Source organism: Lontra canadensis, unplaced genomic scaffold (genome assembly GCF_010015895.1).
Source record: "Lontra canadensis isolate GAN:19392208 unplaced genomic scaffold, GSC_riverotter_1.0 scaffold2, whole genome shotgun sequence".
Taxonomy (NCBI): Eukaryota; Metazoa; Chordata; class Mammalia; order Carnivora; family Mustelidae; genus Lontra; species Lontra canadensis.
In genome coordinates, this window is record NW_022630996.1 from 61,131,671 (window position 1) to 61,151,946 (window position 20,276).

Here is a 20,276-nt window from a genome sequence, read left to right on the forward strand (position 1 = left end):
TATTCTTTAAATTATACTGATTTCCTGGAAAGCAAGATTCTAGATGTACCTGTGTCACCTATCTCTAGGGATTATCTGGGAATAGAATTAAGGAACTTTATTGTGTGCTAAAAGAGTTCCTTGTGTGGAAAGAGCCATCTAGCCTCCTTTTCTGTTATTGATCCTTTCTAATTCTCAAATAAACACTAATCAAAATACAGGAAAACATTTCAGAAATTTGGTATATTCCACAAAAATAACTCAAAAGCCAAAATTAACAAAGATCCTTTGTTTGCACTAAACAAGGATAATGTAGTGCCTGTTCACAAATGGCCTGGGCAACTATGGTGCTAAGAGGAGTTGGGGTCTTTGGGCTGGGGAATCCTTGGGTGCTCATCCTTCAGCTGTATTAGTCCAAAGTCTGTGCCCAGCACAGTGTCCTCCAAATCCTAGTCTAGTGTTTGGCATAATGAAATAAATAAATAAATATTCAGGCACGCAGACACATAGACTTACTTATTTATTTATATACTTACTTACTTATTTATTTCCATCCAGATTTCAGATGCTTTTCTCTGTTGTACTTAAGCAGGACATCAATAAACACACACACGCAAACACACACAGTCACTATTTATTTATGTATTTATTTATTTCCATCCAGATTCTTTTCTACATGCACTCAAAGAACCCAGAAATCAATACATACACATACATACACACACTTATTTATTTATCTCTAGATTTTTTCTATATATTTAAAGAAGCTAGAAATCAGTAAATATACAGACACACATATAGACACAGTCATGCATTTAATTAATTAATTAATTTTCACTGAGATTCTTTTTATGTATATTCAAAGAGCCCATAAGTCAGTTAATATACAGACACAGTGGTGCCTGGGTGGTACAGTCAGTTAGGCAACGAACTTTTTTTCGGCTCAGGTTGTGATCTCAGGGTGGCGAGATCAAGTCCGTGGTTGGGCTTTGTGCTCTGCATGGAATCTGCTTAAAACACTCTCTCTCCTTGTTCCTATGCCCCTCCCCCTGCTCTCTATCTCTCTTTTAAATAAATCTTTAAAAAAAATACGGACACAGACACACAGACACACTGCACTTTCTTTTCTATATTTAAAGAAGCCAGAGATCAATAAATATACAGAGACACAGATGCACCCTTTATTTATTTATTTATTTATTTATTATTTTCATATTCTTGTCTGTATATAAAGAAGCCAAAAATCAATAAATATACAGACACATAGATACACACACAGACACAGACACACACACACACTCATTTATTTATTTATTTTCAGATTCTTTCTGTATATATTTGGAGAAGCCAGACACACACACACACACACACACACACATTTATTTAATTAGTTAATTAATTTCCCCATACTTTTCTATATATATATATTTAAGGAAGCCAGAAATCAATACATATTCAGATATACACACAAAGACACACACACACACACACACATTTATTTTTTTATATCCACACAGATTTTTTACATATATTTAAAGAAGCTGGAAATCAATAAATATGTGGACATACACGCACATACGCTTATTTGTTTATACCTAGATTTTTTTCTATGTATATTCAAAAAAGATGGAAAAAGAGTTCAGGGTGGGTCTTGGGTTTGGGTATTTACTTCATTTCTTCAATAAAATATTAGATGCCTGAATAATAAGTTATATCACATATTTTATAGGTATGTATCAAATATTTCCTTATTATGTTGTGCATGTTAGTTATGAATCCAAAACCAACCATTCATCTTAGTTTTGATTATTATTCCATGAATAATTTTATCTTTCCCCACCATTATCATTTCTCCCTTCTCATATTTTTGATTTATCTGGAATTTATTAGTGTATTTCTTGATGTATGTGTCAAAAGTGATTCTTCTTAACACCCACATTTAATTACTTTTATGTGTTTTTAGAAGTTGTATATTTTCCCATTGTTGTGTAACTTATTTTATATTACTAATATAATTTATTCAAGAAAGTAAGAGCTTCAATCAGTGAAACATAGATTTTTCTCAGGATTGACCAGGGTACTTGGGTGGCTCAGTCATTAAGTGTCCGCCTCTTAACTTCAGCTCAGGTCGTGACCTCAGGGTCATGAGATTGAGCCCTGTATCAGGCTCCATGCTGGGCATGGAGCCCAAGATTCTCTCTCTCTGTCCCTCCCCTCCCCCTCCTACTGCTCCCCCAACTCATACTCTCTCTCTCTTAAAAAAAAAAAAATTGACCAATGAAAGAATATTTATGAAAATAAAGTATATTTATGTGTTTTAAGTTAAATAGTGTAGTTCTCATTTTAAACAATTGTTTTGATTAATTATTGGCCTCAACTATGCTGGATAAGAGGGATTCTTTATGTAATTTGTACAGCTACAAAACAGTTGTTATCTCTCTGGGAAGCCACTTCTTTTGTAAAACTGTTCATGGATTTTAACAAATATTGTCATTGCTGTACAAAATAAGTTTAATGTTCTAGATTACCCTTTGACCCAGTTGCATAATCTAATTTAATACAAACTGGAGACTCAGAACGTTTTTGTTTCCCCCAAGCTTTGTTTAATCACATGGTTTATGGAGAAAGGTGGGGGTCAGGATGGGGAGGAGCCTAGGTGTCGCAGAACAGGGATGCATAGGATAGTTCCATTTTTTTTTTCAAAGTGATTTGGTTGATAGCTTTTCACCAAATTGTTTAAATTACAAGTAACTCCCCATGCAGGCATTTGAGAGGCATTTGGTTGTGCCCCCACTTCCAATTTCCCCGATTCCACCCACCACTCCGTACACCTGTGGAAGTTTGTGTACTCTGGGCTGAATGAACAACTAGCCAGGGTCGCCTCCTTCCCAGGGGAGATGATTTTTAATTGTGTGTTTTCATCATTAGCTCTAGCTCTTTCCATTTAGTCACCATCTTCTACGTGCCATTCCCAATAAACCATCGTGTTTATGTGACCACTATATCATATGAATCCAGCAACTCTTTGAAACTGGCACATTAAAGTCCCCTTTTCAAGTTTTCTATATGCAACCTATTACTGCTCTGATGTCATTATGTTTTAAGATATGATGAGTGCCCCACAGACCCCACATTTTGTCACTTTTCATATAACTTTCATGATCACTCTTTTAGTGTTAATTGGTATTTTGAAAATCCACATGCTCATTTCCAGCACATCACCATCTTACTTCAGTATTATGTCTTCCTTTCAGCCCTTACTAATGATTTGATAATCTTTCTATTAATAAATATCAAGTAGGCCATGAAGGATTGATATTAAAGTTTTTTTTATTATGTCAATAGAACCACTATTAATTATGTGGCTTTATTTCATATGTTAAGGTTTTGCATCTTAAGGATTTTATATTTTATCAATAGAGAATTAATTGTGTTGCTTTGTTTTTATTTTATATGTAGTTTTGAAGCCAGGAGTACTTTAGTTGATCCCTGGAATATTTTGGATAATGGATACTCAGTTATTTGATATGTTCTTTATACCACCCCCCCACTTCCAAACTTACCCCACCCTCCCTTTAGACTCCCAGACCCTCCCCACTGCTCCACCCCTATTGCTCCACCCTCCTTTCTCCCCTCCTCCCCCCACTCTCCCACTGTCCCACCCCCATTACTCCACCCTTCCCTCTCCCTGCCTTCCTCCACCCTCCCCCTTATCCCACTCTCACTGCTCGCCCCCCACTCCCTTCCTCCCCCCACCCTCCCCCCCACCCCACCTTCACTGCTACAACCCCACCTTCCTCCCCCACCACCCCACCCTCACTGCTACAACCCCACCTTCCTCCCCCCACCCTGTTCCTTTGATGTTGGTGGATGACGCTGAAATGATCAGAACACAGTTTGCACTTAACCACTAAATCTTTATTAATTGAATTTTTATTATAACATCAATACAATATTAGTAAATAGAGAGAAATACAGCAATAAAATGGGGAAGGGTAGGGAGGTGGTAGGGGTAGGGAGAAAAGGCAGGGATAGGTAGGAGGACCACTGACAGGGTTCTTATTCATCACTTTTCTGTAACTTCCATGAATATTTACCATCCTTCATTATCAATTTCATTCCAGCAAGTCAAAGAACATCTATCTCCTCATCCTGTAACTCTCCAAAGTCTTTGCTCACAATCTGGAGCCCTGGACTTAATACCCAGGGCAAAGTTAAATTATTTATTCAATCACCTTTGAACTTTTTCCCACTAGAGTTTTATCCATGTCCAATTTACCCTAAATAGTTTGATCTCCCTGCAGTTCCCTCTGAGTTTATTTGAAATCTTTAAGGGTAGCAATCATAGGGTAAAGGATCACAAGTAAGTACACATGTCCACTTATAGAGTTATCTAATACATAATATCATGCTAACTTTTAAACTAACCCCACCTACTTAATTACTTAATAGTCCCTCCCACCCTAAAATACTTACGATTATATATACCCCCTATTACTTAAACTGATTACATAAAGAAATAAAAACAATGCAATTTCCACAGACTAATTCCATCAATCACATTCTACAATCTGAAACAACAAAGAACTTTCAGTCCCACTAGATGTTCATTCTTTTGATGAAAATGCAGCGTGGTTCCCACCCAACTCTTCGTCTTGGCAGGTGGTCCTTCATTTCTGCCCAGGTCTTTCCAGCAGAGTGTTCTCTGTTGCCAATCTTGGAACTGTAGCTGACATTCGACGTCTGTGGTGGATGACAGGCAGATCAATTCAGGAGCCCAAGAGGTACCTGCAAACTTAAAAACACAAATCCACACTGCACCATATAGATGTGCCCCTCTTTACTTTGTGCACCTGCAAATTCCTTACGTCACCTCACATGATTGAATCAAACTAATTCTTCATTTTCCAGCATCAAGTACAAATACCTCATTGCTCAAACTAAATTGACCCTTCAGAGATGTATGTAAACTTCCTCCATTTCAAGATCTTTGCACGACGCCTTCACTAGTTCTCTCCAGGTTTGCCTAACAATGGGAGCTCATACCTTCTTCCTTGATTTAATTAACACCAATAATTTGGGTCAAAAGTCAATCAAAGTTGCCAATTTGTTTCAAAAAGGTTGAATACTGGCTTTAATAATTCTGATGTTTTGATATATGTCCTTTATGCTTTATTTTGCTCCCTTTCTAACTCCCTTAGAGATTTAATTTCTTTGCTCCTTCCTTCCTTATGAATAAAGGCATTTTGTGGAAAAAATGCCAAAAGAAAGTTAAAGTATCCAATTAACATAATCAACAACAACAAAATAAATTCAGTGAAAGGAAACTTATTAAATTCCGATACTATAGAATAAATTTGAAATTACTTATCCTTAACACCTACATTTATAGATAGTATATATAGCAATAAAGCATAGAACACACTGCCAACAGTTTTTCACAAGCTTTACTAAACAGCCAAATGTGCGTCAGGGTCTTCGTCCATGCGTCGCTGACCCACACCACCATGCTTTCCCTGACCGCTGCTGTCGTTGGGGGACATCTCCAGCCTCTGCTTGCAGTGATGGCAAATGTCCGTGTGCTCATGCCGGGGCCGCAGACAATGACCTATTTCTAGGCCCTCTGCAGCTTGAAGATCAAGTGACAACTGTAAATTTGACACAAAACAACTTGAATTCAAATGTATGGATGATGGGTTGATTTGAGGTAAACTGAAGTGACACTTCAAAATAGCCCAGAAGCACAAACGCACCATTTTAAAGGTAATTACTCTAAAACACATGAGTGACTGACAAGCTTTCAATTCCATTGAAGGAAAAAAAAAAGAAAAGTGGGGGTGGGGCGCGGGGAGCGGGGAAGTCATTTAGAATTAAATAGCCAATTAGGTATCTTTTTTTAATTTGTAGATCTTTTTGTGTGATTTTTTTTTAAAGGCCCAATTGATAAAATTGACGTCACATATGACATTAACCTAGCCGATTGAAGAAGAACGGGATGAACTGAGGAGCCTCTCATTCACAGTGTTGTAAGAGAAGTTCACAGTTAAGAAAAATTTTATACTATGTTACGTATCAATTTTAATTAGTTTAACAATAAGAATGGGATAGTACTTTGTAATTCAATGGAAATAACTTCTGAAAGCAGTCAGCACTTTAAAACACTGTTAAAAGACACTAGTAACCTATAGCTAAAACTTTTAAGTATTTTAAACATGCAAGAATAAGGGTGGGGGATAATGAATGGGTGAAAGGGGATGTGGATGAAAAATGAAACTTCACCATTAGACTCCTCTTCATGATACGCAATTTGAAATCTATACCATGTTGTCTACTGCTCAAACTGTGTTTTGGCAATCGGAGGTTGTGTACTGAGACACAAGCCCCTTGAAGCCTGCCTCTTTCTCCTCCGTGCGTGGCAGCAAAATGGAGTCTCAGCAACCAGGCAGGAAAGATGACACAAATCCTGCAGCAGGGATAATGGCAGCAGTAAAGAATTAAACAGAAAGAGAGAGATTAGACAGTTCAAGGTAGTAGCAAAAGACCAGGCTAAAGAAGTCAGGCAGTCCCAGGTTAGCACAAAGCATCCAGGAGACTAGAGGTCATCTCTGGACTGAAGACAACGCTTGTGTTGTCTGTTGCTTTGAGTCATTTGAGTTGCTTTGAGGCCTTTCATTCATTGGCAGCTTCTTTTCATCTCCATCCTCTAGAGGGGACCCTTTTTCACTGTGTGAACTCTGATCCTTTTAAAGTGAGGTTACCCATCAGGCTACCCTCTGGATTTAAAGTTCACTAAAGAAGTCCATATCTTCAAGACAGTGTCCAGTGCCCCAAGTCCTCTTCTTCAAAGATAACCCTCGCAGGCATAGGAGTGTGGGTCTGGGTGCTAAATTCATGTCCCCTCTCTAAGCATCCTAATGCTACAGTCTAGTGAGGGGACTGATGATGAAATGCCCAGATGTATATGGAGGCAGACGCATGGAGAGATGCTTCCAACACTTAAGGTGATCCTCTTCCAGCCAATTAACAACACTCCTGAACTTTCTTCCGAAGAACCAGGACAAGTTGATAACATTAACTCAGAGTCTCTTAAGAGTTGGGTACGGGACTGCAAGGTAGTCACGCCTCATAAACATCTAACATACCTGGAGCCACCAACAGTCTCTGGTTACCAGGTTTAACTTTTTTGTGGAAGCCATTACTGGCATGATGATGGTAAGGTGTTGTGAGAAAGCCAGAGTCCTTGGGTACATGAGATTTGCACCAGGGTGTGAAGGCACACTCTAAGCATGCAAGAGTCCCTTCTGAGAGAGCACTTCCTTCTGAGGCCTGAGGTGTTTCTGTTGCAGGGGTTTTGCCTGCTCCTGGGAGAACCGGTCGAGTTGCTGCTCCTTGAGAATTAACGGAACCATGAATGCAGAGTTTGAAGATGGTGAAGTTTCTAAGGGTGCAGCAAAAAGATCACGGAAGCCGTTTTACACTGCACCAACAATTCTGGCTTCCTTAATAAGGCGTCGGTCCTCCAGTGATGTAAAGAGAGTACCGAGACTGCAAGAAAAGTCATGTCCTCCTCCTCCTCATCTCCCCCTCCACAAAGAAATCAGCATCTCCTGTGTTTGCATCAGCTTCTCTGTAAATGTTAAACGTGGAATCTGGCAGCCTATTAATTTAGATGGTGACAGAGGTTTCAGCAGGTAAAACCCAGGCTTCCAGGATTCGCTGGGAAGTAAACTTGTCAGGAATTTTAGTTAAATTGGCAGTTAAGGTGGAAAACTGAGAGATAAAATGTGTTGGTAAATATTCTGTCGCTCTCAGAAAATGGTGGAGGTCTTTTGGTGCTTTTTTAGGATGTGTGCCAGTCCAGGGTGGCCCTGACCTTTCCGTAGCCATTTCAGAGAGGGCTGTGCCTCAGGTTGGCCTGAAGATGCAGTAGCCGAGTTTAGCACACAGTCACTGATTGAGAAGCTGAGCAGGAGTAAATTTGAGGGTAGAGATCCTGAAGGACATGACAAGTGTCTACATGGTGCTGTAAGACGGCGGCGGCGGCGGCGGCGGAGGAGGCGGCGGCGGCTGCGGCGGCGGATACTGGGGTACCGGAGGCTGGCGGTACCAATGTGGGTTCCAGGTGATCATCACGGGGACATAGAGCGATCGTCCATGTCCATCTCGCCCCACTGGGTACCAGGCGAATCCTACTGGGTAGGTCGGGTACGTGGTGTATGTGGGGTACGTCTGGTATCCAGGTAGTTGAGGTACGTATTCAGTGTACGTTGCCAGGTGAGCCTGGTCATCCAAATTTGGAATAGAGAGTCGAGGATACTGATTCTGAATGGTGAAGCTGTTGGGAGCTCGGCAGTCGTAGGAGACTTGCAGTTTCCATCCCCTCTTCACCTGGAGAACTTGGGCTCCATTCGGGGCGATTGTTGGAGTAATCAGCCCGTCTTTCACGTTTCTGGCCACAAAATCTCGCAGGGCTGCCATTTCGGGTTCAGACAGTGAGTACACGTGTCCGCTGGGAATACTGTGGGCTCCAGGTATCATTTCGATGGTAGGATCAACCAGGCGGTGATCCGGGTAGACGTTTTCGTCCACTGGAGTGTACACATTCTGGACATAGTAATACCTCACTGGCTGGTAAACTCTGTATCCATCCACCGGGTAGTAAAACGACGGCTGTGCCGGTGGTGGGAGCGACGGAGGTATTGGGGAATACATCCGGCAGTGGTATCGGCAATATTCAGAATCAAAGACGATTGATCGGGTGCTCCATGTGATGTTGGGATCGTGTGTGCTCAGCCAGCGCACCCCGAGGACGACGGGGAAGAACGGAGACTGAGTCACATCGAATGACAGCACCTCGCGGTGATCTCCCAGGTCGACTATCAGGTCGTGCGTTTCGTGGACAACTGGGCCCGATGCTATGGGGCGTCCATCAATCGCTTCTACCAGTATCGGCCAGTCCTTGACCCTCAGAGGAATTCCGTTTTGGGCAACATATTCGTGATCGATGAAGTTGCCAGAAGCACCAGAATCGATCATGGCTCGGACGAACAGGGTGTGTCTGCCCGGGAGATGAATCTGGAGCATCACTTGCAAGTGTGGAGATGAAGCATCATCTTGTGGGGACCTTATTAATTCTGGCCCGGTCGCTGAAGGTCCCTCTACAGCGGGGCCGGGGAGTTTCCCGCCGGCGAAGCCTTTGAGGCCTTGGCAGGACAGTTGTCGGCGTAGTGACCTCCATTTCCGCAGTAGAGGCAGAGGTTCAGCTTTCTGCGTCTTTCTTTCTCCTCCTGGGTCAGGCGCATGCGGGCGCCGCCCACGGGCTCGGTGGGATCTACCTGGTGGTGGCTCGTGATGTGCGGCAACACCAGCGCGCGCGGCGGGGAGCGCGGCTTGCGAGCGGCGGCAGCTCTGGCCAGCCTTCTCTCGATGTGGATGCACTGGCCGATCAGCGCCGACAGAGACTTGGCCACTTCGAGGCGGGACAGCTCTGCCTGAATGTGGTCGCTGAGGCCCTCGTGGTACTGGTCGATCAGGGCAGGCTCGTTCCAATCCAGGTCCTGCGCAATCATCTGGAAGGCGTTGGAGTAGTCGATGACCGACCCCATGCCCTGGCGCAGACGTCTGATCTTGCGTTTGGCGGCCTCTCGCCTCTGGGGGTCTTCGAAGACGTGCTTCATTTCAGTCATGAAGGCTGGGTAGTTGTGCATCAGGTAGTGGGATCGCTCCAGCTTCGCGGAGGCCCAGCGGGCGGCGCGGCCGGTCATCATGCTGGTCACGAAGCAGACGCGGACGCGGTCGACTGAGAAATCTCTGGTGCTTTTCTCCATGAAGAGCTGGCACTGCGCCATGAAAGGAACCAGCATGTCCGGGTTGCCGTCGAACTTCTCAGGAAGGTCATCTGGGCACTCTTCCTCTAGGGGAGTGGGTGGGGCAGCCGCCGCCGCAGCACCGCGGAGCTCGAGGTCATCCTCCTCATCCTGAGGGGGGGGCTCCACTTGCTCACGGAGGGAGGTGTTCTCCTCTGTGAGTTTCTGCACCTGGTTCTGCAGGTTGTTGTTCTCCTCGGACTGCTTCATGACCTTCTCTCGGAGGTTGTTGATCTCTTCAGAGAGATCGTCCCGCCTTCGTTCGGCCAGGTTGGGGATGTATTGGCCCCTTTGGGCGCTGCGTGAGGAGGAAGAAGAGGAAGAGGAGGAGGAGCAAGAGGAAGAGGAGGAGGAGGGGCCGTTGGGGGGAGGAGGAGGAGGAGGAGGTGGGCAGTCGGGCCCCAGGGTGAGAGCTGGAGTGGGAGGAGACCTCCCAGATGTAGCTTCGCTCCTGTGGGGATGGAGGCCCGGATCCTGGCCTCCTCTTCCACCCTTTCTTCTTTTTGTTTTCAAAAGCTTTTTGTTTCTGTAAACAAAGATAAAAGTATAAATTTAACATACACATTCAAAGCAGCACATTTCAAAAAAACACTTTAGCATTTTAAAGTAGCCACTAAAATACTTTAAATACATGAGTATTTAAAGTATCCCCTAAAATACTTTAAATACATGAGTATTTAAAGTATCCCCTAAAATACTTTAAATACATGAGTATTTAAAGTATCCCCTAAAATACTTTAAATACATGAGTATTTAAAGTATCTCTTTGTTCTACTTGCTTACATTAATAATTAATAAACACAAAGCTTGCAAAAGGGAGAAAGAAGTTAATCAATTAAGACAATAGATAACAAAAGCATCCTACTTTTTCATGTCCAAATGACCTTTTCCTCCTCAAATGTCACCTGTTTATTATGTATTCAATAATACATAACTATATCAACAGCAAGTTTACCTTCCCTAACTATAAAAGAATGCTGAGACATTCTAAACAACAGTTTTGTACCAAGAGAGCATGGCAAGAAACTTTCAAGTCAAAGATGGAGACCAAATAAAAACACGCAGGTAAAGCCAGAAGGATAATTGTTATTAGACAAGTTACCTGAGAAATAGCTAATATTCCAGCCAAGAGGGAGCCAAAAAAAAGGGTGGGGGGATTAGAATCACAATGCCTATATTCATCAATATAGACACTACCTCCAAGGAAGTTGCCAAGTCGTTATCAACATTAACAACTGTCACAGAGCCCACAGGATTGTCTAAATCCAACCATAATCTAACCACAATCTGATTTCCCAAAGAGAATTCCCTATGGGACAGAAGTGGCACTGAGCAGTTTCCCTCCTTATTATGCAGTCAATCCACAAATATCAATTGATGCCCCCCAGGAAGAGCTGGGCTGTAAAATGGGACGTTCCAAGACGCCCAATAACAGTACACCTCAAACTTATAATACAGATTTAATTATATACTGTAAGTAAAGCACTGAATATTCAACAACTGTTAGCTAATATTAATAAAGTTATTAATAAGGAAGGTAACTTTCTGTGTAAAGAGGCTAAAATTAAAACAGGGAGGGGCTGCAATTATGGCAACCTAGCCATGCATTTCCCACCTAAAGACATTAATTTATTTTGGATACACTGTTGGCCAAACCTAGGGCCTCATTTGATTTGCAGGTCATCAGTTTGCAACTTCTGGTGTTTAAACAAGTTTTTGTTAGCACAGTCCCACCCAAAAGTTTGTAATTTAGAGCAGGACAGGGCTGTACCCATTGCTAGGTGGTGAGAGCTATATGAGGGAGTTGGGGGGAGTTTGAGGGGTTGGGGATTAAAGGTCTTAATTATGGGTATGGGGACAATAAATCACACATACAATAAATCATACAACAGTGCCTACGTACTTCTTTAAAAGAGGGTTAAATGCATTTATAATAATTTATTTTAACTTTTTAATAATTTTTAAATGAGCATTAAATTCTCATATTTGGAAAACTTTAAGAAAGTGCTCCAAAGTTTAAAAACATAACTTAGAAAGCGGGCAGACTGCTTGTTCACCAAATTTTAACTTGGCAGTCCTGGCCGCCTATTCCTCTCTGACCCATCAAGGCAAAAATGGGGCACTAAATTAATTATATTACTTAAAAATCACAAAGATAAACGTGTTATTCAAAGAAGTTAGGTGAAAAACACCTAACATTTCAATCAGTAGGGTATAAGGGGAAAAAAAAGGTAATGGTAATCAAACATGATGCCTGTACACTTCACCCTTGTCTCTAGCTATAGGGAAATACCCCTTTCTCCTCCTTCCTTGAAACCCCTCATAATCTTTTAGGCCCTTCCCCTGCATCCCCCCCCCCCCCAGCCACTTTATGCTCTGCTCTGTCCTTGGAGTGGCTATACAGCAAGCAGAGTCTTTAAGGAACAGAATTACCGTGCCATTTTAATAGTTTTAATTGGCATTCGAGATAAAATATTCTAAATAGTCTGGAAGTTTAGAAAATAAATCATAACCTGTGACACTTTCATTTCTAACTCCTTAAAGATAATTGTATTAGTGACACTCAAAAGGTCACAAAATAGTGCAATTTTTATTTATCAAAAAGTTTTATTTTTATTTAATAAATATTTAATAAAATAAAATTAATTACTTAATAAAAATTTTTATTTAAGAAACATCCCATTTATTAAAAGTTTTAATGTCCCATTAAAAACAACTAATAAGCATTAAGTCAGGTGACTCAGGTGCCACTTTTGTCATCTAGACATTAATAGTTTGAAAAGTTAGAAAGAAGACTTCTGGAAAGGCATTCAGAGCATGGCCTGGGGCTGCCTGACCCAGGTCATGAAAGTTAACAACCTACATGTCAATCACAGTCACTGGGGTGTGCTTTATTGAGGCCCAAGTCTGAAGGTTTTAACATCTGCAAAACACAATAATAGGACAGGTATAACAACATGTTCAGAAATCAGCAAACAACCATTGTATTGTTTAGGGAATCAGAAGATCAATAAGTGTTTAAAATTCAATTGCTTTTGGTAGACAGGAAGATAACATAAAAGTGAGAAGAAACTGGAGTTAAGACAATAAGACAGGGGCTGTGACTATGTAATTTGGGGATGCATGTCCCCTCCCAAAGACACTGAATTCTTTAACAAATTTTTAATTCAGTGCTGGTCAAATTAAGGACCTTATCTGACCTGCAAGTTCACCAGTTTGAGACCTCTGACCCTTCCTGAGATCAGGCATCAGATACCCACCCATGGGATATTTAATTTTGGGATGGGACTCCAAGTCCCAAAGGAGATAACTGCCCAGACAAGAATAGTTTAATCTTTAAAAATGGTAAGATAGTGGGCAGGCAGGTTAACATTCAGTGTAAATAAAGTTTTAAAATATTTAAATAGTGACTAAAGTACCAGTTAACTTGATAACAGGAGCGGTGTGACTTTATTTGAATTACAGAACTCTGGCTCCTTCAACCCCCCCTTACTAGGGGCTGGACTGCAGAGGTGAGGTCAAGAGCCCCATTCCTAAAACCTGAAAGGACGCACAGCATAGAGCCAAGCCCATGGGACAGATGTCCTTTAGACATGGAAAAAAAAATTCCTTTAGACATGGAAAAAAAAATTCAGTGTTAATCTATATAGGAATTAAATACATTTGATTAATCTTTGACTCTTCATGATTACTTCTAAAAACTTCTATTCCCCAAACACACCAAAGAGTAACAGTAGCCAAAAACCATTGCACATTAAATATCTCATTAGAAAATGACATTTCATTAATCAACTCTTAATTGCCTTACATTTTCAAACCCAATTTCCTTTTTAGTACCTTGTGTGTTATTTGTGAAATGCAAATTATATTAATATGCACATTTTTACCATTGTTTTGAACTTTAAAAGAATGCAAAAGAAGATACCAAATTTCCAAAGGGGGTGGGGGTTAGGGTAGCAAGGAGGGCCTGGGGAGTAATTGAAAGCTGTAATTACTCTAAATATAAATATGTAAAATATATAAATTATATACTTGTTGGGGGGAGATGATAGATATTTGGGAGTTAAAATCCTGGCTCATGGCTTATAATATGGGAAACCAGGTTTTAAAATTTCTTCCTTTAGTTAGAAACATAAACGTAGTATATCTAACTGGAGGTAAGGCATCAATTTGTTTTATATGTATGTTTTATAATGCCAGCTAAAACCCTCCAATCTATATTTTGTAATATTGATGTTACATTATACAAATTTCAAATATGACAATTATGTACCACCATTAAGTATTCCATTCACCCCAAATTTAAATAATTAGCTTTTGCTTTTCATTTTAAAAAAGCTAATTATTTTGAATATCTTAAATATAGTTTTGTCTTATAATTACAGCTTACATTACTAGAGTTTAAAAACGCACTTTTTTTTTCATCCTGTTAAGTGTGAGAGATAACGCAAGCAAGCAATGCCTGGGACATTCCAGGACAGCAAACACCATAGAAAACAAACCAGGAAACCTCTGCAGACTCCAAAGAAGGCACTGAATAAGCCAATTCACTCTGGTCATTTAATACATATTTAATGAATGCCTACCATGTGCCAGGCACAATTAATAAATATGTAGGCAAGTTAGCCAGGGCTAATCCCCTAGAGTTCCAAAGGAAAAAAAAACCCAGCTTCACAGGCACACAGATAAACACCTCATCCTTGGCTCAAGACCAAGCCAACAGTACCAATAAACCACTCCTATGAAGCACAGTTCAAAAGTTGTTCCTTATTTTCTGTCCACCAAAGAATCTGATTTCAGTAAGCCACCACAAATATCCATTAGTGTCTCTAAAAACCCTTAAGTGTGAAAGTATTTAAAACAATTTAATTTCATTTGTAGTAAAAACATTTAGCTGGATTGCCCTTAGGGGCACCAGTCATGTCTGCTCAGAAGCACTTTTCATAACCCACCATCAGAAGTTTAAATTGTGGAATTATATTACTTAATATACAAAGCACTTGTAAAAAATGCTTATAAATCCCAGGTATAATTAGCATTGTTGCTAACTGTTTTTATTTATTATTCTTATATTTATTAGACACTAATGGATAAAAAGCAAAATCCGCGCTGCCAAGAAACCGCAGGAGGGAGGGGCTGTGCAGCCAGGCTCAGGCAGTGAAAGCAGTGAAGGCGCGCAGGCGCAGAGGATGTAGGCCTGTAAGGGAGGGGCTGGGGGCTCACACTGCGCACGCGCAAGAAGGCTCTGGGAGGCGGGGCCATAGGCCACCTCAGAAGAGGCGGGCTCAGGGAGGGGCCAAGCTTTGGAGAGGCGGTGTCTGGGCAAGCCACCTCAGAGGAGGTGGGCTCAGGGAGGGGCGCTTTCTGGGGGTATCGCCTCAGAGGAGGTGGGTTCAGGAGGAGGTGGGAGTTCTGAGGGGACCCACCTCAGAGGAGGAGGGCTCCGGGAGAGGCGGAGTCTGGAAGAGCAGCCTCAGAGGAGGCAGGCTCAGGGAGAGGCGGGGTCTGAGGGAGCGGCCTCAGAGGAGGCGGGCTCAGGGAGAGGCGGGGCTTGGGGGAGCGGCCTCAGAGGAGGCGGGCTCAGGGGGAGGCGGGGTTTGGGGAGAGCGGCCTCGAGGAGGCGGGCTCGGGGAGAGGCGGGGCCTGAGGGGGCAGCCTCAGAGGAGGCGGGCTCAGAGAGAGGTGAGGTCTGTGGGAGCCACCAGAGAGGAGGGGGCTCAGGGAGAGGCGGGGCTGGGGAGAAAGTGTCTAGAAGGCGCGCTCTAGGAAGGCGCGCTGCAGAGGAGGCGCGCTCTGAGTAGGCGCTGGGAGGCGCTAAGCACGCTCCGAGCAGATACTGCAGAGAAGGCGCGCTAGAATGGGCGGGGCAGGTCTGAGACTGGCTGTTTGCCTCTCCTAGGAACCCCCTCCCCAAACCCCTCCCACCAGCTTCCCCAGCCAGATTCATTTCATGCAACAGCGCGATCACCCCCAGATCCAACACCCCCCCCCAAACTAAGCAAACCAACAGTTTCCACAAACTGTTGCTGGACGCCAATTCGCGCCACCTTTACAACTACACCGCCACTTCGATCCAGCGCAACTAGGCAAGGCAGCCCGCTCTGCCACCACCAAAAGATTCCCTTTTGCACTCAAGTCAGCGCCCCTCCACTCCACAGCTATAGCTGGAATGGTGTGGGCAGAATGTTAAACACCAATTTTTGCCCAGGGCTCCATTTTGTCTAACAGCACCATCATGCAGACAACCGTCCTGCAGAAAAACATAGTGGGAGCCATTCCAAAAGGTGTGTTAGAGACAAAGGGTGGGGTCCCCCACTAAGAAGACAGAGTAATTTACTCTGCAGCTCTTGCCCCTTTACAGCTGGTTTCTTTGTAGCGCAAAACAGTGCAGCTTGTATACCTCTGCAGCTGTTATTACTTTGTAGCGCGTTTTAGGTGTAAATTCTCTGCAGCTCATGTACCTCTGCAGTTCCTGTGCCTTGGAGCACAATGAAGCGCTGTTGTAGTGCTAGTGGTATCATTCTTGTAGCGCTCATCTGCTGCAGCTCAGGTTTTGTAGCGCATTTAAAACGCAAATCAGTCATCAGTCTGCAGCTCATATACTGCTGCAGTTCATATGGTTTGTAGCGCATTGAAGCGCCCATCAGTTTGTAGCGCAATTGAAGCGCCCGTGCATCTATGCGCATTTGACGCGCTTATCAGTTTGTAGCGCATTGAAGCGCCCATCAGTTTGTAGCGCTGTTGAAGCGCCCATCTATCTATAGCGCATTTGAAGCGCTTATCCGTTTATAGCGCTTGAAGCGCCAATTAGTTTGTAGCGCCTATCACTATGTAGCGCTTTTGAAGAGCGAATTGCAGATTGGTCTGTAGCTCATGTCCGTCTGCAGCTCATGTCTGTCCGCAGCTCATGTCTGTCTACAGCCCTTATCTGGACTTGAGTCCTGGAAATCAGAGCCCTGAAGGCTTGGTTTCTCCACTCTGTTTTGGGGTTCTGCCAGTGAAGGCGTGACAAGATTTGCGTGGAGACATTCAGGGGCACTACTCCATCTCCCGCAGCTCCCGAAAAGGACAGGGAAGGAATGTGATCTTAATAAAAGAAACATCCTCACCGCATACTCACCACGCGAGGACTCCTCTGCGAAGACAGGAGGACGGGGTCCCACACCTGCGCCAGGCGTGGGTTCCGCTGGGTGCTCTGCAGCCCGGAGTGGCTCCGGACGCGAGCCCGCTCAGCGGACCTTTCTCGAGGCTCGGTGGACCCTCTTCGCTGTTCTCCCCAGGTCGCAGTCAGGTTTCTTCGACACACACCAACCGAAGTTGAAGCGCGTGTACCGGGAGCGCCGACTGGGAGCCTTATATAGGCTGAACAGAGGAGGGGGGCGCCAAATCCCAGCGTGCTCCGCGGGCTAGGGGGGCGGAGGGGAGCGGGGGCGGAGGGGGGATGGGGGATGGGGGTGGGGGCGATGGCCACGCTACACTGGCCCGCCGCTAGAGGGAGTACGGGATTAAGGAGGGGGTGCAGGATGCTGATGCTGAACTGGCCAAGCTGGGAGGAAAGAAGAAAGGGAGGGGAGGGGAGAATCGAGGACGGCCGGCCTAGCCAGGCCAAGAATGCAATTGCCCCGGTGGTGGGAGCTGGGAGACCCTTGTGCTTGGACGGGACAGGGTCGGGGGACACGCAGGATGAGCCCCGCGACCACTGGCACCTTCTTGCTGACAGGTTAGTGGCCCGCGCGCGACAGGAGGTCCTGGGGCCAACAGGCCGCCGCCTCCCCATCCCCCGCCCGGGTTTTGGGTATCTGGGTGCATTCTCTGGGTGTCAGCCCCTCTTGCTGCCCCGTCCCCACTACACCCCTCCTCCAGTACACCCCGTACCCCAATTCTCGGACCCTGTGAGTCCCTTTCCAGGCTTGACCCCTGGCCTTCTCTTTTTCTCCGCGCCCCCGCGGGCCCCTCCCTGCCTAGAGCGCGCAGAAATTCCATCTCCAATTTCCATTCCTACCCGCACCCCCTAATTCCCAGCCTTGGTGGTGGACCTCTCCCCATCCCTGCAGCAAAGACTTGGGGGTTGTCGCCCATTTTTCTGGGGGTCGTTACCATACGAAGGGGGCACTGCGGCCCGGAGACAAGCCATAGGAAATGGGTGTGAAGCTGCGTTCCTTTCCACGCAAACACATCCTTTTCTTTCCTTTCCTTGAATCCGATCGGGAGAGAAAACAAAAATGTGCGTTTGAAACACTTAATTCCCCCTCTTCCTAAGAGCATTTCTCGGCGGCGGAGATCTCGTTTTTCTTAGGGTTTATGGAGCGGGGAAGCAGAATCGTGAAATGCTGGGAGCTAAACAGGGCGTTCAGGTCAGGGTTAACCCCGGCTTGGGGCCAGAGTCGCTGCAAACAACCCCGTTTGCCCCACCAACTGCACTATTTTGAAAAGCTAAAACAATTAAAAACAGCTGTGGGTGCCTCCAGTGTGCTTGGAGGCTCCGGAGGCTCCCAGCTATGGCCTTTTGGTGATGATTACAAGGTTTACACAGAGACCTAGTTCTCCCTGCAACGTTACATTTTTCTAAATCTTGTAGAGAGAATGAATGCGTTTAGTCACGGTAACCGCATGTTTAATCCTTTCAAGCGTGTTGCCGAGATTCGGCCACAATTTGTATGTATTTATGCATATAAACATACATATTTTACCTTAGATAAAATTGCAGTGAGTTACAAGCCTTTAAAATGCTGATGAAGAAAGATGCTTAAAAAAAAAAAAAAAAGCCATAACGAGGATTTTCACTTAAGTGCTTCAAAGTGTTAGGTTCTGAGAAAAAGGACAATTTGTTGATGATCTTAGAAAAAGAAGTTTAGTTAAAAGGGAAAACCAATTGTTTACAGCTGAGTGAGGTTCCTGAAATACGGCTGAGACACATTTGTATTCGAAGGCTAAAACTGAGCATATTTTAGTAACATTGCTACAGATAATTTTATATATGGGAGAATTAAGAATTTGGCCCATTGTAGATGACAGGGTGTCAGGAATTGCACGTGAAGCTGGCTTTTCTAGGAATAAACAAAACTGGAGCACATTTACTGAGATTTTACTTTTTATCAGAAATGAGATGTTGACCATCGGATATATGAAAGAATGAATGAAGTGAAGATTTCCAACAATGAGAGATATTTTTCTAGGAAGTTGGGGAGAGCACAATTATACTTTCTAGAAGTGCCTTTTACTCTTAAGATGTTCATCCTTTCCTGCAAGTTAAAATAATTTTAGGATTCTTATGTTTGCCAGAGTACCATTCTCCTGACCACCAAACTGTCAACCCCTTAGACTTTTTCCAGTCCAGAAAAGTTACTTCACCTAATTGTTAACTGATAAGATATTCTTTTTCTAAAAAGTGAGAGTAAAAACCAGTATAGATGGTAGGGAAAAGGAAGGTTTAAAAATCTATCCCAAGACACTTAAAGTTTGAACCACTTTGAACCAATTTAAATTTTTTATTTCAAACTGTTAACCAGAATTTTTTTATATAAAAACAGATTTAGTATTATTTTTATCATACTGAATTCCTACTCACTATGCAAAATTCTGGAGAAAAGAACTCCAGAAAACTGGGGAAAAAGCAAGAAAATCAAGATCACCTGTAACCCCTTCATCCTGAGTTAACCTCCGTAAACATGATAGAGTTTACTTTTTCAGACTTTCTTTATGCATGCTTACGTATCAAAATAATATATATTCTTCATAGAGCTGCATGTGTATGATTTTTAAAAATTAAAAATGAGATTAAATTAATTTTTCAAATTAATTTTTTTCCAAAGAGAGCTGTCAAATAACATTATATTTCCCCAGGTTTTTTTTTAAAAAGGAAATAATATTAATTACTTTTTCTAATTAAAATTTGAAATGAACAACATTGGTACATAAATATTTAAAACTAGAGAACTGAGAATTTCCCCTGACTTCACTATTCTAACATACACAGTTATCCTTTTGGTGTATTTCCTTGTGTTTTTATTTCTCAACATATAAAATAATTATTACTTTGTTTAAAGACAGAATTTTCTAGGGAAAAAACAATATCGATAGGTAAGTGATTATGATAAAACTTTTAAAATCTGAAACAACAAGGCAATATTAAAAACAAACACAAAAAATCAACTATGATAGGCAAATACTTTAGATAATATTTGTGTTAGCTAACAAAACAACATTAACTATCCCCCCATTAATAGACAAGAATTTTAAACACTTTTTTTGACATTTAGTATCCCAAGTGAATTTTGGATTTTCTCAGATATTTCCAAGTGTTGACTGTTTCTCACCCATTTTGCACAAGATTGCATGTAAAGCAAAGAAGGGTGTTAATAAGCATATTTATTTTATCAGATAATAACTGGGCATTGTATTTGGACAGTCGAAAACATTTTTATGAGCATT

The 20,276-nt window shown here is 42.9% G+C and overlaps 2 protein-coding genes across 7 annotated transcripts in view; one reads left to right on the top strand and one right to left on the bottom strand.

Annotated features, from left to right (window-relative positions):
* Window positions 1–5,985: 5,985 nt before the first annotated feature.
* PEG10 (paternally expressed 10) lies at window positions 5,986–17,207 on the bottom strand. Its single transcript, XM_032874897.1, is given in 3 exon segments — window positions 5,986–9,164; window positions 9,167–10,371; window positions 16,955–17,207. Coding segments are annotated over 3 exon segments (2,382 nt in total). The 5' UTR covers window positions 16,960–17,207; the 3' UTR covers window positions 5,986–7,992.
* A 146-nt stretch (window positions 17,208–17,353) lies between these two features.
* SGCE (sarcoglycan epsilon) overlaps window positions 17,354–20,276 on the top strand; it is a 66,973-nt gene continuing 64,050 nt past the window's right edge. For 2 of the 6 annotated variants that reach the window (XM_032874913.1, XM_032874926.1), the window contains exon 1: window positions 17,355–17,565. In XM_032874913.1, the coding sequence (XP_032730804.1) occupies window positions 17,457–17,565 (109 nt within the window). In that variant the 5' untranslated portion in view covers window positions 17,355–17,456. Of the gene's footprint in view, window positions 17,566–20,276 lie in introns of all 6 variants that reach the window. The other 4 variants (XM_032874925.1, XM_032874933.1, XM_032874928.1 and 1 more) reach the window with 3 other exon arrangements.